The 14,143-nt window shown below is 42.7% G+C and overlaps 3 protein-coding genes across 8 annotated transcripts in view; 2 read left to right on the top strand and 1 right to left on the bottom strand.

Annotated features, from left to right (window-relative positions):
• The window catches only part of LOC307034347 (small glutamine-rich tetratricopeptide repeat-containing protein alpha-like), a 47,718-nt gene extending 43,506 nt beyond the window's left edge, over window positions 1-4,212 (bottom strand). For both annotated transcript variants that reach the window (XM_079673164.1, XM_079673165.1), the window contains exon 1: window positions 4,055-4,212. The gene's annotated coding sequence lies outside the window, so the exon portion shown is untranslated. The remainder of the gene's footprint in view (window positions 1-4,054) is intronic.
• LOC307034409 (uncharacterized protein) overlaps window positions 1-9,739 on the top strand; it is a gene marked incomplete at its 5' end in the record, with an annotated part of 82,197 nt that extends 72,458 nt beyond the window's left edge. The window contains 5 exons of one of the 5 annotated variants that reach the window (XR_013806883.1): window positions 4,173-4,268; window positions 5,400-5,510; window positions 5,601-5,753; window positions 5,886-6,441; window positions 9,568-9,739. Coding sequence is in view for 3 of the 5 variants with exons in the window: in XM_079673255.1 (XP_079529381.1) it covers window positions 4,173-4,268; window positions 5,400-5,510; window positions 5,601-5,753; window positions 5,886-5,990 (465 nt within the window). Of the gene's footprint in view, window positions 1-4,172; window positions 4,269-4,426; window positions 4,551-5,399; window positions 5,511-5,600; window positions 8,269-9,567 lie in introns of those variants that run through there. The other 4 variants (XM_079673256.1, XM_079673255.1, XM_079673257.1 and 1 more) reach the window with 4 other exon arrangements.
• LOC307034332 (E3 SUMO-protein ligase ZBED1-like) lies at window positions 10-4,047 on the top strand. Its single transcript, XM_079673120.1, has 2 exons — window positions 10-1,164; window positions 1,765-4,047. The coding sequence occupies exons 1-2, from the start codon at window positions 246-248 to the stop codon at window positions 2,772-2,774; spliced, it is 1,929 nt and encodes a 642-aa protein (XP_079529246.1). The 5' UTR covers window positions 10-245; the 3' UTR covers window positions 2,775-4,047.
• Window positions 9,740-14,143: the final 4,404 nt, after the last annotated feature.

Here is a 14,143-nt window from a genome sequence, read left to right as displayed (position 1 = left end):
TAGGGCTGGGCGATAATTCGATCTCGGTTCGGGATCGCGATAAAATTTTGATCGATTGCGATATTATGCTTGGGACATATTATTCGATATGACATCTTAATAAAAAGTAGGCCGCCTAGGCGCAACAACACCAGTATCAGTTTGGCTGCTGTATGCCGGTAGGACACGCCCACGAGCGAGCAGCGTGGCTACAGAGTGAGACTGAAGACAGAGGGAGAAAGGGATGAACAAAGAAGTTGTCAAAAATGAGCGAAACTAAAGAGGACCGTGAAAGTGAAATTATTGGCGAACGCGAAAGCGACACCGTAGGCCTACTAGAAGACATAGTTGACAAAAAATGTCACACCACGTCAGCTGTGTGGACATGGTTCGGTTACGGCAAAAGCGACCAGGAGCAGACGAAGCCGGTCTGCAAAATATGCCGGTGGGTAGTACCAGCCAGGACGGGGAATACGACTAACCTTTTCAATCACCTGAAAAGGCACCACCCCACTAACTACACAGAGAGTGTGACACTGCGGGCTCAAGCTAGCACACCACACACGAAGCTAAGCCACACACACACGTCGCCCGGTAACATCAATAAACAACAATCCATCCAGTCGTGCTTTGCAGCCATTGCCCCGTATGAAAAACAGTCAAAGCGGAGCAAAACTATAACGAGCGCTATCACTTATTGCCTCGCTAAAGATATGATGCCCCTGTACACAGTGGAAAAAGAAGGCTTCAGGAAACTGATCAAAGTGTTAGACCCCAGGTACGAGCTCCCTGGTAGAAAATACTTTTCTCGGACGGCGATGCCACAGCTTTATAATGAATGCCGTCGTAAGGTGGAAATTCATCTGAATGATGTTAAATACTTTGCCACCACCACCGATCTATGGTCTAGCCGTACATCGGAGCCATATATGAGTCTCACGATTCATTTCATTGACGAGGAGGGGGCTCTACACAGCAAATGCTTACAGACAGCATACTTCCCAGAGGACCATACTGGGGAAATCATCAGCCAGGGGCTGGAGGATGCACTCAAATCCTGGGGCCTTAGGGAAGACCGACAGGTGTGCATCACAACAGACAATGGTGCAAACGTTGTCAAGGCTGTTTCCCTCAAAGGCTGGTCCCGGCTGCAGTGCTTTGGTCATCGACTGCACCTTGCCATTGGTAAGTTCATGATGATAGGCTAATAATAAAAAAAGTTCATGATGATGTCAAAGGCTACATTTTCAGCTCTAATAATAGCTCAGTGTAATGATTCGTATTCTTATACACTGTTGCCCATAAAGCTGGAATAAAATGTATATTTTTACCTCTTCTCATGAAATGATAGTAACAATGTGATTTATTCTTCATAAAGTATATTCTCAAAATTGGTAACTGGGACTCAGTAGCCTATGTAATTATTGCACCTGGTAATTACTGATGTGTATAAATTGGAATAGAAATAGGAATGTATCTGAAAACAAAATTATTTCACTTTACATGCCTCAATAAACCAATGTACAGGCTATCACTTTATAACTATTGATACTGATACTAGGTGATAATTCGATCATTACTAACATTTTGCATCTAAGATGTATTTGAATGAAGAGTTTATATTCTATCACTGTACTCAACTTAAATTGAGGAAAAATATGTTTATGTGTGTAGTCTAATTGATTTTCATATCAAGGATGTCATGACAATATTATGATTTATTATTATAAGACAGAAACTAATTTTTAAATAATACTAATAATACTACATTTTTGTCATCTACAGAGCGAAGTGTGAGAGACAAGAGAATAGAGAGAGCCATGGGTGTGAGCAAAAAAGTGGTTAGTACTTTCTCATACTCATGGAAGAAGAAAAAAGAACTAACAGCTGCACAAAAGGAGCTCGACCTACCTGAGCACCGGTTGATGACAGAATCACCTACCAGGTGGGGTTCTCGCCATGCAATGATAGCACGAGTACTGGAGCAGGAGAAGGCCATTTCAAAGGTTTTATCTGCTGATAGAAAAACAAGGCACCTGGCTCTCTCATGGCAAGACATTGAGGTCTTGGAGTCTGTACACAAGGCCCTTAATCCACTTGTTGAGTTCACTGATGCCCTCTCTGGTGAAGCACATGTCAGTGTCTCTTGTGTGAAACCTGTCCTACAGCTCTTCAATACAGAGGTCTTGAAGCCAGGAGAGGATGACACAGAGCTAACGAAGGCCATCAAAACTACTATCACCACATATTTGAATGAAAAGTATGATGATGATGCCACTGATGACCTCCTTAACATGGCATCTCTTGTTGATCCTCGGTTCAAGACCCGCTACATCCAAGGTGACAAGGTAGAGGCTGTGAAATCCAGAGCTGTGGCACAGATCCTGGGTGACTGTCAGAGCACACCACAGTCTACTCTCACACCTACAGCTACTGCTACTGCTACAGCTTCACCAGCCAAAATGCAGAGGAAGACACTGGGCAGCTTTTTCAAGAAGTCCTACTCTGTTTCTACCTCTAGTCTAACAGATGAGCAGGATGTTGAGGCTGAACTGAACAGTTACCTGCTAGCTCCAGAAGTAGACGGTGAGACCAACCCCCTGGCATGGTGGAAAATCCACTGCACATCATACCCCAGAGTGAGCTTCCTGGCAAAGCGGTATCTATGTATTCCTGCCACCAGCTCACCCTCAGAGCGTGCTTTTAGTACAAGTGGCAATATTGTGTCCTGCCATAGGGCAGCTTTAAAGCCAGATGTGGTGAACAGACTTGTCTTTCTTGCAAAAAACCTGTAATGGGGTAAATGATGTTCACTACTGCACAAGATGTAGAATAACTGTGACTGGTTTACTATGTTTACACATTACACATGTTTTTTATGTTTAGCACTTTAATGTGTCAGAGGGTCTGACCCACTTGGTTTTGTACAAATATTTGAGATTATTATTATTTAATAATTGTTTTTTTTTTTTTATTCTGTATGAGCGAAAGCATTTTGTTCTCACTATTGGAAGGCATTAAACTTTATTATAAAGTTTCAGTGAATCTCTTGTTTCTTCAAGCTTCAGGATGTCCCTCACACTGGCAGCATCTGCAAAAACTACATATCGTGATAAGAATCGAGATCGATCAATATGGAAAAACATATCGTGATAACATTTTTTTCCATATCGCCCAGCCCTACCGTATACCACGGTATGATGTCAGCAAGGTATGACGGTATGAAAAAAATGATACCGCCCATGCCACACACACACACACACACACACACACACACACACACACACACACACACACACACACACACACCTTTAGCATTAGCTTTTAGAATTTTCTAGAAACTCGGTCTTAGTATAATCGGCTAGACTGTTTAAGTAATGCTAACACTAGCCATATTGGTAACGTTATATGAATCATGTGAACAACTAAAAGCCACCTAGCAAACAGCTGAGTGTAGGTCAGATATAAGAAAGCAATATTGAAAAGGAATTTTGAACTTGGATTTCCCATAAACAAAAGTAAGCAGGTTAGCTGCAGTTAGTCTGCTGGGATTTGGTTAACTACTAGATCACAATTGCTTGTAAAATGAAGTTTTACCAATACAGAATATAATTATAGCAGTTTAACTCTAGGAGAGGAGGTGTACAAATGGGCATAGTTATTATGGGTGGAAGCCTCCAGCTTCAAGGTATACTCGACATGTTGACAGGTAGTCACCGGGAAGATGAGCAAACTCATTACTGTTTCATTTACAACAGTCGCTTTATAACTCCTACTAAATCGCTATTTTAAGTGTTACTAACATATGCCAAATTACAGAGTGTTTTGACAGCTCATTGTATGTTTCAACGTCTGTTCTAATAGGTGTATTGTTTTACGAAGAAGCAAGACCCTGTTATTTTTTTTAACAGGGTATTCTAAGGGTTTGGCGTGACATTCCTATAACGACACGATGCTAAGTAGCTAGCGACCTAGCTTATTAGATTCCGTTGACTCCAGCGGTGCTGTCCTATTTTTCTGAAGACCGGCATGCTGCCTGGTATAACATGAGGACACAGTAGTGGGTTTTTCCTACCAGTTGTCTCTATGGTTCAGTTGTAGATTAGCCCGAATAAGGATGAATCCACGTTAGCTCCGATCCTTCGAGTATTCGTAGCCGTCATTCAGCTAGCTAATTAGCTTGGCTTGGAGTTATGTCGTCATGCGTAGGCGCCGGTGTGGATTCATTCGTTTCCGGCTGTCACTGTTATACATCCATGGTCACTACCCGATCCGTCCGTCCCATGGAGGTTAGTACCTAGATCGTCTACCTCTTGGGTTTTATGCGGCGGAAGTGACGTAATAGCGGTCGTTGATGAGACGGCAACTTTTGTTGCGCTCGCGCTCCAACCGGCTCCAACAGACAACAGACAGACAAGTCTGTCAAGGATGCCAAAGCGCAACAAACAGGATGCTTTCACATAAAATATTTCAAATACTGAAGGATTTCGAGGAAGCGTTAGTAGACGTGGAAGAAACAACAATCACAAAGTATATTGTGTACAAAAAGGAACAGGTTTTCGGGGAAAATAGTAAGTTTGTAAGGTTAGATCGGAAATTTAAGAAACAACGATGACCAAGTAGCCTACATTGTGTCAGTAATCAAATAAGTATATAAGTATAATAATGTGTAAGTATAAGTATATAAGTATAAGTATGTATGTCTATAAGTAGCTAAGTAGTATAAGGGGCTCACAGAACGGCCGGTCGTCAGCGGGCCGGTGCCGGTGCCGGGCCCGGCCGGCTCGGTTCGAGCCGTTAATTTATTCATCTTTTAAACGGCTGACAGAGGTCCACAGTTTCCCCGCAGCGAGGCTCCCACGCCCTCCTGTTGACAGTTCACGAGCGTTCACACCACTAAAATGTTTATTTTGGTGTTCTGTTTTTTAATTCCTACAACAACTGAATTATAGGTTGGTAGTTTCAGCTTTCTACATAACCCATAGATTGATAAAAGCGAAAAATACGTGAAACTTTACTGTACATTCAACAACAGGTTGAATTATCAGGCGTAAAGTTACTTAAGACATTTCAAATTCCGAGTGTCTTTCCAAATCTAAACTGACCAGTGTTAATGTATATTTTATGGATAAAATATGTATTTTTGTCACAAATGTTTCAATACAGACGTGCAACCTTCACCAGAGAAAAATATATACTAGTTGAAATGTGTACCATATGATGGGGTGCCAAACAGTACAGATGCAGGGGTAATGACATAATGTCCCACTATACTACAGTTATATGAGCAGGACACATATTTTAAAGAAGACAAAAGAAAGAACCATAGAAAAAATGATGTTCTCCACGTTATGGAGAGGAGACCATGAAAATGTCTACATAAATTAATATTGTATTTCTATACACCTTTTTTCTCTTAGCTTGAAGAACATGTCTTCAATGCAAGACACCATCTTGTACAAAATACGAAGAAGATGGATTTCCCTTCCCAGATAACTGTCAGTCAGGTCATGACATTTCCTGGTTTCAAGGTACAGCACAAGCACAGCACAAGTGCGTTCAATGCTATAATTGCTCTCATGTCATGATCCCAATTGCCATGTCATTTTTATGTTTCCCAGATTGCAGAGAACAGTAAAGCAAAGAGGAGGGAGCTCTCCGCGGCACTAAAGGCTGTAGTTGCAGCTGATCCTTCAACAGTTGAAGTAGTCATGGAATACCACACATGCTTCACCCCAGAAAGTGACCATCAAAACCATCCAACTGTTGGAGAGGTAACCATGCAACATCTATTCCTTTAGCTGCTGTAAGAAACAAGATGCGAGGTACAATTTGTGCTGTACAAAGAGGACTTTTTTTAGACAGCTTTAGACATCTATAATTACCCTGTTCAACATCATGTCCAGGTAGCTGAACTGCGTGAACCGATGGATTCCAGTGTTGAACAACAAATAGTGAAGCTGGTGCCAGAAAGCTCAGTGAGATTAGACGTCACCTGTTCAATTTTGTAAATGACGAGCTGTTCCGGGGGGAGCAGCCACCTCCACGAACACGTCGAAGGTTTTACCCCAGTATGACTTCTGACCCCCAGATGGTTAGTTGATGACTGCAAAATCAAGTACAGGCCAAGCCAGCTACAGAAGGACGGAATTGTCACAAAGCTGCTGTTTTGTTACCAGACAGCCTGGCAGCGAAGGCTTCTCCACCTGTATGGACAACAGATGTGCCTTCTTGATGCTACTTACCGGACGTGTCGTTACTCTGTTCCCCTCTTTTTCCTATGTGTACGTACAAATGTGTGCTATGCAGTGGTTGGCCTCTTTGTGACCCAGAGTGAGACAACAGCAGATGTCAAAGAAGCCCTCCAGGTGTTTAAGGAGTGGAACCCTGACTGGAGCCCTAGCCACTTCATGGTTGATTTCTCAGAGGTAGAGATCGGTGCCCTGGAGGAAGAGTTTCAAGGTGAAATTGCAGTAACTGTAGAAATCTGTTAATTCACAGAATATGAAACGTTAATTTAAAAAAAGGATACATTTTACATAGTATTCCACCAACTTCAACTTTATAATAATTTACATGCAAATGTATGCAAAAATCGACTTCAAAATATAATAAAGTCATCACCTCCACTGACAGACAGATGTATAAAAAGCAGGCCTATATTTTGTCGCGTATATGTAATAGCAACGCGAAAAAATTAAATGACAACATGGTGCAGGTAATATATCTCTTATATTTTATCCAGGTTTGAAGGTGCTTCTCTGCAACTTCCATAGGGAGAAAGCTTGGGTTGAATGGTGCAGGAAGAAAGATCATGGGCCCTTTCTCATTTCTCTAACTCCCCTCCTCGACTCCCCTTCTCGACTCCTATCCTCGAGACTTAGTCCCGCCCACAGGAGATGCGAGCCGAGGAGGGGAGCCGAGGGGAGAGGAGGGGAAGCAGCAGGCAGTTAGAGAAATGAGAACTCCTCTCCTCTGAGCAGTCATTTTAAAGAGACGTCCACAGGGGCGGACCTAGCACATTTGGTGCCCTAGGCGAGCTTCACCACTGCGCCCCCCCCAAAAAAAATATCAAAACATCTTAACAGTTATACAGTAAAGTACTGCAGCTTTATTTATTACAAGCAAGAACAAGAGCTAAGAATAAATGTAAAGTGCACACTAAAGAATTAAAACAAATAAACAACTTAGCTAACAAACAATAATAATATCAATAACAAACAATAAAAGAATGTGCAAATTTGCTTTCAAAGAAAATTAAGAAGAAATGTAAAGTGCACACTAAAGAATTAAAACAAACAACTTAGCTAACAAACAATAATAATAATAATAACAATAACAAACAATAACAATAACGTGCACATTTGCTTTAAAAGAAAATTATGTATTGTAAAATATGTTACACATGTCAAATAATCAAAATATAATATGCTAAATAAACAAACAAATACATAAAAATTACAAATTCACTTTGTCTCAAGAACTATTTACATTCCACTCCCTATCATCACACAAGGTTGGCCTACATATTAGCTCCTACTGGTTTCCATTTACAGTGCAATCCTTCTGGCCTTCCTCGCTGCAAAGTCATCAATCACATCATCATATGAAATCTGACCACCAACCTCATGGTTAATACTGATTACAGCCAGACCACTGAGGCGTTCTTGAGCCATGGTGGACCTCAGGTATGTTTTCAAGAGTTTTAATTTGGAAAAACTCCTCTCGGCTGAAGCTACTGTTACTGGTAGCGTTGCACTGATCCGCAGAGCAATACACAAGTTGGGATATATTTCGGTGAGCTGCTTTGTGTGTATGAATTTCAACAACTCAAGAGTTGTCATGCTCTTTGATGGCAAGTCAGGTACATTTTCCAACTCCTGAGCCAGCTCCTTCCCATCCAAATCAAATTGCCCTCCATGGCTTAAGGTGTGTGCAAGTGCCTCTGCTTGCTTCATCAGCTCTTGGTGTGGCAGGTCTGGGAAGTTGTACAGAATGCCAAACTTGTCTTGCACATGTTCAAGAGTGGTAAACCTCTCCTTTTGTGCTGACACTGCAGCATCTACCACCACGTTAAAGAACGTTACCTCCAGATTTTGCAAGGCATTCCTCAATGGCTCATCAGGAGACTCATATGAGAAGTGCCTCTTTGTTGACTTCAGCCGCTTTTGCACAAGGACTGCATCCACATTCATGTCTTCACACATGTCCTTGGCTGATGTTTGTGCAGCCACAAAGCCTGTGGCTCTGTAGGATTTGAGAGCTTTTTCAGTCTTTTTCAGTAGACTTACTGCTACATCCACTTGCATTGTTTGGGACTGCAGGACTTTGCTCACCTGCTGAATTTGACTTAACATGTCATACCAGACCACTGTGCACAGTGAAAAGCGGAATGACCCCACTTCTTCTGCCAGAGACTGGGCTTCAATCCTGATGATTGGGTCTTTGGCCTGGTTTCTCACCTCAAGCAGTGCCTCTCTCACAGCTGCGGCTTCATATCGCAGAGGCTCCACAGCTTTCACTCTGCTCTCCCATCTGGTTTCTGACCACATTTTGAGTGAAAGGTTGACGTGTTTCTTGAGGATGGCCCATCTCTGTGTAGAGGCAGAAAACAGGCAGTATAGCTTCTGCACAATGCCAAAAAATGATATGGCATCTTTGGAGCTTTTGGCAGCATCAGCAATGACCAAATTGAGTGTATGTGCCCCACAAGGCACAAACAAAGCTCTTGGGTTCAACTGCAGTAGCCTGGCCTGTACTCCCTTGTTCTTCCCTCTCATATTTGCGCCGTTGTTATATGACTGTCCTCTGCAGTCATCAAAGGCAATCTGCAACTCCTCCAGCCTCTTCAAAATCAGGGCGGACAAACTTTCACCAGTGGACTCCTCTGCTACTAGGAATCCCATGAAGTGCTCTTTAATCTGGGGGTCTTCTTCCAGTGTCACAATTCTGATGACTACTGACAGCTATTCAGTGTGGCTAACATCCGGGGTGCAATCTAAAATGAGGGAAAAGTACTTGCATTTCTTTATTTCTTGCACTATTGTTGATAGAATCTTTCCACTGATGCATTCAATCAACTCATTCTGAATGGTTTTGCCCAAGTAGCTGTGGTGGGATGTTTGACTTTTAATCTTGTGGATGTGGTCTTTCATCACTGGGTCAAACTGCGCCAAAAGCTCAACCTCTTTCAAAAAGTTTCCATTTGAAGGAGAGTGGAGTATTTCTGTCTTTCCTCTCAATGCCATATTTCGCCCTGCCAGAGACTGTACAATAGCAACCAGTCGTGTCAGCACTGCTCTCCACCGACTCTTCTCTGCCTCAAGGAGGGCCTGCTCTTGTTTGTCTATTGTTGTACCTTGTTTTAATCGAACTGCCAATTCTTTCCATGACGCCAAATTGTTCAGGTGTTCCGGACTATTTTCATGGCTGGTCAAAGCAGCACTTGCATTTTTCTAATTCGACAGTCCTGCATTTGTTAAATGAATTTGTTTTGGAGATAAAAGTTGACAACAAAAACAAAAAAGACTGTTCTTCTTTTTTGAATATGTCACCCAACTTCTTTTGATCCTTTCTCCATTTACTAAGGTCCTGCTGAAGTACTGGTGGTGGCAACTTCTCCCATCATCTCTCCTTGGGAAAATGAAATCAGGTGTTATCTGATATGGTCCTCTCCGAACAAACTCTGTCCTCATTGTGTCTGTGAGATGTGAAGGGCAGTCAGCAGGATCGGTTGGTAGTGGATCGTCTGTCTTTGCTGCATCTGGAGGGCATGTGAAGCACATTTTCTCACCTCATATTCACAATGTCTTCACACACACACACACACACACACACACACACACACACACACACACACACACACACACACACACACACACACACACACACACACACACACACACACACACACACACACACACACACACACACACAACCCCAATTCCAAAAAGGTTGGGACAGTGTGTAAAATGTAAATAAAAACAGAAAGCAATTATTTGAAAGCATGAGGACAATTAGGTTTATAGCTAAACATCTTTACATTCATCAGGCACACACCTGAGAAGAGTGTATGGGTGGAATCTGTGGTGCAATCAGGATGAGATGCAGCAGGCTGTTCTGACGTTCCTTGCAGTGGTTCTGGGCCTATACATATATAGAGAACACACAAGAGCAAATATATTGGCTGGATTAGAAATGGCACGACAGTCATTTTTACATTCAATTATTTATCATCACATCAGGAACATCTATTGACATATTGTACTCACCAGAACAAACAGACACAGTGGTCAGTGGCAGGGTGGAATCAGTGGTCATCTCATCAGGATGAGCAGCTTGCTGTTCTGACGTTCCTTCATGTGGTTCTAGGTCTATAAATATAGAAAGAACACACAAGAGCAAATATATTGACTGGATTTCACATTCAATTATTTATCATCAGGAACATCTATTGACACATTGCACTCACCTGAGGAAGCCGGCACAGCTGAGGTGCATGGCGGTTCCTTGTCAACTGATGCAGCAGATGGTCCCAGATATTTTAAAAGTGAATCTAAAATGATATAACAAAATGTGTATTATCAACATTGAATAATTTCCATTTGTTAAATGTAGCTATTATTTAGTTAGTAAGCATTAGGACAGCCTGACAGGTCTGATTCAACTAATCAAGAGCTATGCCTATCTTATTAGAACAGTTGAATCAGGTGTGTTAGTTCTGGGTTGGAACGAAAACATTCAACAGGACTGGAGTTGAGAACCACTGAGCTAGTTAGCTAACGTTAGCGCACATTATGACAGGGTTGAATTTGGCAAATGTTTGACTCAGATAGTCAATGTGCTTTCTGAGGTAAACTTAACGTTAGCTAACGTTACCAACTAACTAACATTCCACCACACTGGCTAGCTCGCTACACCAAAACTAACATTGTTATTATTACTAATATTTCTATTTCATGACACAAAGAAAATAGCCTTATGACAGTTTCGACTGAATGGCAATAACAAACGCTGGCTAGCTAACGTTGGCTTGGCTAACTAGCAAGATTACATGATCCATTCGCTAATATTGACAATACAATCAAAATTGCATACCTTTCACCTTGGCACGTTTCTCTTCTTCTTCTTTTCTTCTGTTTTTATACTGCGCCCCAGATGGCTTTTGCCTCTTCATAGTTCTCTAACGTTAGTCTTTCTTTCCTCAACGCTCAATTTTATAAACACTTGACCGATACCCATCAATGCACAGCGCTCTAGCATGTTCTGACTGTGAACACCTAAAGCCGAGGCTCTTAGACCGACCGACCGTTTTAGATTTTTGGCTCATTTTCCCTTATTTTAGATTTTTTTTTTTTATGTAAGAATAATGGTTGCAGATATAGAGGGGGGGCGCCAAAACTGCGCCAAGCAAAAAAAAACCTCTAGGTGGCGCTCTAGGCAACCGCCTATATTGCCTGTAGGAAGCTCCGCCCCTGGGTGTTGGAACCCTCACAAAGCGAGTGGAACACTCCAATACTCCCGGTATCAAAACCTAGCGGGGAGTACAGAATGGCTCATGATTTAAGGACCATTAATGCCATTACAACTACAGCTCTGGTACCAGTTCCTAACCCATACACGGCTATTTGTAATATCACACCTGAGCATACCTGGTTCACCTGTATTGACCTGGCCAACGCTTTCTTCTGCATACCTCTGGCGGAGAAAATGAGGCCTATTTTTTCATTTACAATGGGAGGGGAAAAACTACAGTACACGAGACTGCCCCAAGGCTTCAGTCTGTCTCCAGGAATATTTAACAAAATACTCAGGGAACAGCTAGATGGCGTTTCATTACCAGAGGGGGTTGTGTTGATCCAGTATGTAGATGACCTTCTCATTGCAGCACCCTCCGCAGCCTCTTGTTTGGAGGCCACCAGGAACCTACTGGTTCGCCTCCATGCAACAGGGTTCAAGGTCTCCAAGAAAAAGCTACAATGCACCCGTAAAGAGGTGACATATTTGGGCAGAGTTATCTCTCCAGCAGGTACGGGCATGTCAGCAACACATCAGGAGGTTATATTGCATCACCCAAAACCCAGGACAGTCAAAGACATGTTATCTTTTCTGGGTCTCACAGGCTACAGCAGACACTATATCCCAGAGTATAACCCAAGAACAGCTGTACTGAGGACACTGATCAATGAGAAAGGCATGCGCAATCTCACTGTCACACTGGACTGGACACAAGCTGCAGAAGCTGCGTTCATTTCTCTCAAACAATCCATGTCTCAGGTCACCTCTCTCGCCTCTGCATCCTATGCATTGCCATTTTTCCTTGATGTTTCTGAAAATGAGAACACAGTAAATGGTGTTCTATTTCAGAAAAAGGGGGGTTGTAGGTCAATACTGATGTACATTAGTGTCACACTGGACAGAGTGGAGAACAGGGAACCTCCATGCACAAGACATGCAGCAGGTACAGCACGTATCTTAAACAAAATTTCCCACATTGTGATGAGACACCCTTTGACAGTACTGACAACACACAACATTGTCTCTTTTGTGAACTCAAGTGCATTCACAATGACTTCCACAAGACAGACCAGGTTAGAGAAAACTCTAACGCAAGCACACATCACCTACACACATGAAGGAGTTAACAGCGCAGACACCATTGGCAGCGGAGAACCCCATAGGTGTGAGGAAAGAATCATCCAGGATGTGAAGCTAAGAATAGATCTCAGAGACGAGCCTATGCCACATGCAGAAAACCTGTTCACAGACGGCTGTTGTTTTAGACACCCCACCAAAGGGCTCCAAGCGGCCTACGCAGTCGTGAGTCAAAAAGCTGAGGGAGAGTTTGAGGAAAGATCAACAGGAGAAGTAACAGGGAAAGTCTCAGCACAGTTGGCAGAAGTAATGGGAGTCATTGCAGCATTAGAGCTATCAAAGGGAAAAGATGTAAACATCTATACAGATTCAGCATATGTTCATGGTGTCATACATGTGGAGATGCGCCAATGGATGCGAGCAGGATTTGTAACATCCACCAATACTCCCATCAAACACGAAAAACAGATCAAAAGGCTTGCAGAAGCAGTAATGTTACCCAACAAACTAGCTTTACTTAGATGTAAAGGTCACAGCACGGTGGACAACTATTTGGCTTGGGGTAACAATGCAGCAGACAAGGCAGCTAAAGCCAAAGCCGGGTATATGCCCCAGTTTCAAATGCTGGTCTTAAAATCTGCTGACTTACTGCCCGCAGTAACAGATGATACTCTTAAAGAAGCTCAAGCAAGAGGGTCTCCTCAAGACAAGACAGTATGGTTAGACAGAGGAGCTACCAACAAAGACGGGATATGGTACTCCCCAGATGGGAGACCAGTGATACCCCCAGGATGGATAAGATCAATGCTTAAAGAAGCACACGGCCCAACACATTGCGGCAAAACTCAAATGAACAGACACCTGACTCACTGGTGGCACCCCTACCTACCCGACATGATAGCTAATTACCTAGAGGAATGTGTAATTTGCTTAACCCATAACATCAGAGCCACTGTAAAACCGCACCAGGGAAAGTTTCCGTTACCTAAGATGGCAGGAGAAGAAATCATAATTGACTACACTGACATGATTGACAAAGTAAGAGGGTTCAGATACTTACTAGTTGTAGTCGATGCATACACAGGTTGGCCAGAAGCTATGCCATGCAGGAGAGAAGATGCAGACTCAGTGATCAAGTTCTTAGTCACTCATTACATTCCACTACATGGGTTTCCTAGGAAAGTGAGGTCAGACAATGGCAGCCATTTCAAGAACCACGACCTACGCACAGTAGAACAGTCTTTAGGACTAAGACACAGTTTTTGAGCTGTCTATCACCCCCAATCTCAGGGAAAGGTAGAAAGGATGAACCAGAACATCAAACAGAAACTCAGCAAAGCATGTGAGGAGACAGGCATGAAATGGTTAGAGGCCTTGCCTCTGGCTCTCATGTCAATTAGGAGCTCTATAAACAAAGGGACAGGCTTCTCCCCATTTAAGCTGACACATGGCCATCAGTTTCCTGGCCCAGGAGCCTTGAGTGTAGGAAAGGAAGTAGAGGTCCTGAGTCCGAAACCTTATTTCCAGCAGCTTAAGGGATTGGTGTCAGGATTTTCCACACAGGTTGCTG

This window comes from Notothenia rossii (genome assembly GCF_949606895.1).
Source record: "Notothenia rossii genome assembly, chromosome: 1".
Taxonomy (NCBI): domain Eukaryota; kingdom Metazoa; phylum Chordata; class Actinopteri; order Perciformes; family Nototheniidae; genus Notothenia; species Notothenia rossii.
Note: the sequence above shows the minus strand (reverse complement) of the source record. Positions and strands in the feature narration are given on the sequence as shown.

Bases quoted from the DNA above. Each gene is read 5' to 3' on its own strand.
- LOC307034332 (XM_079673120.1), top strand. From the start codon at position 246: ATGAGCGAAACTAAAGAGGACCGTGAAAGTGAAATTATTGGCGAACGC. The intron at 1,165-1,764 runs GTAAGTTCATGA...TGTCATCTACAG, and splicing joins TCGACTGCACCTTGCCATTG to AGCGAAGTGTGAGAGACAAG.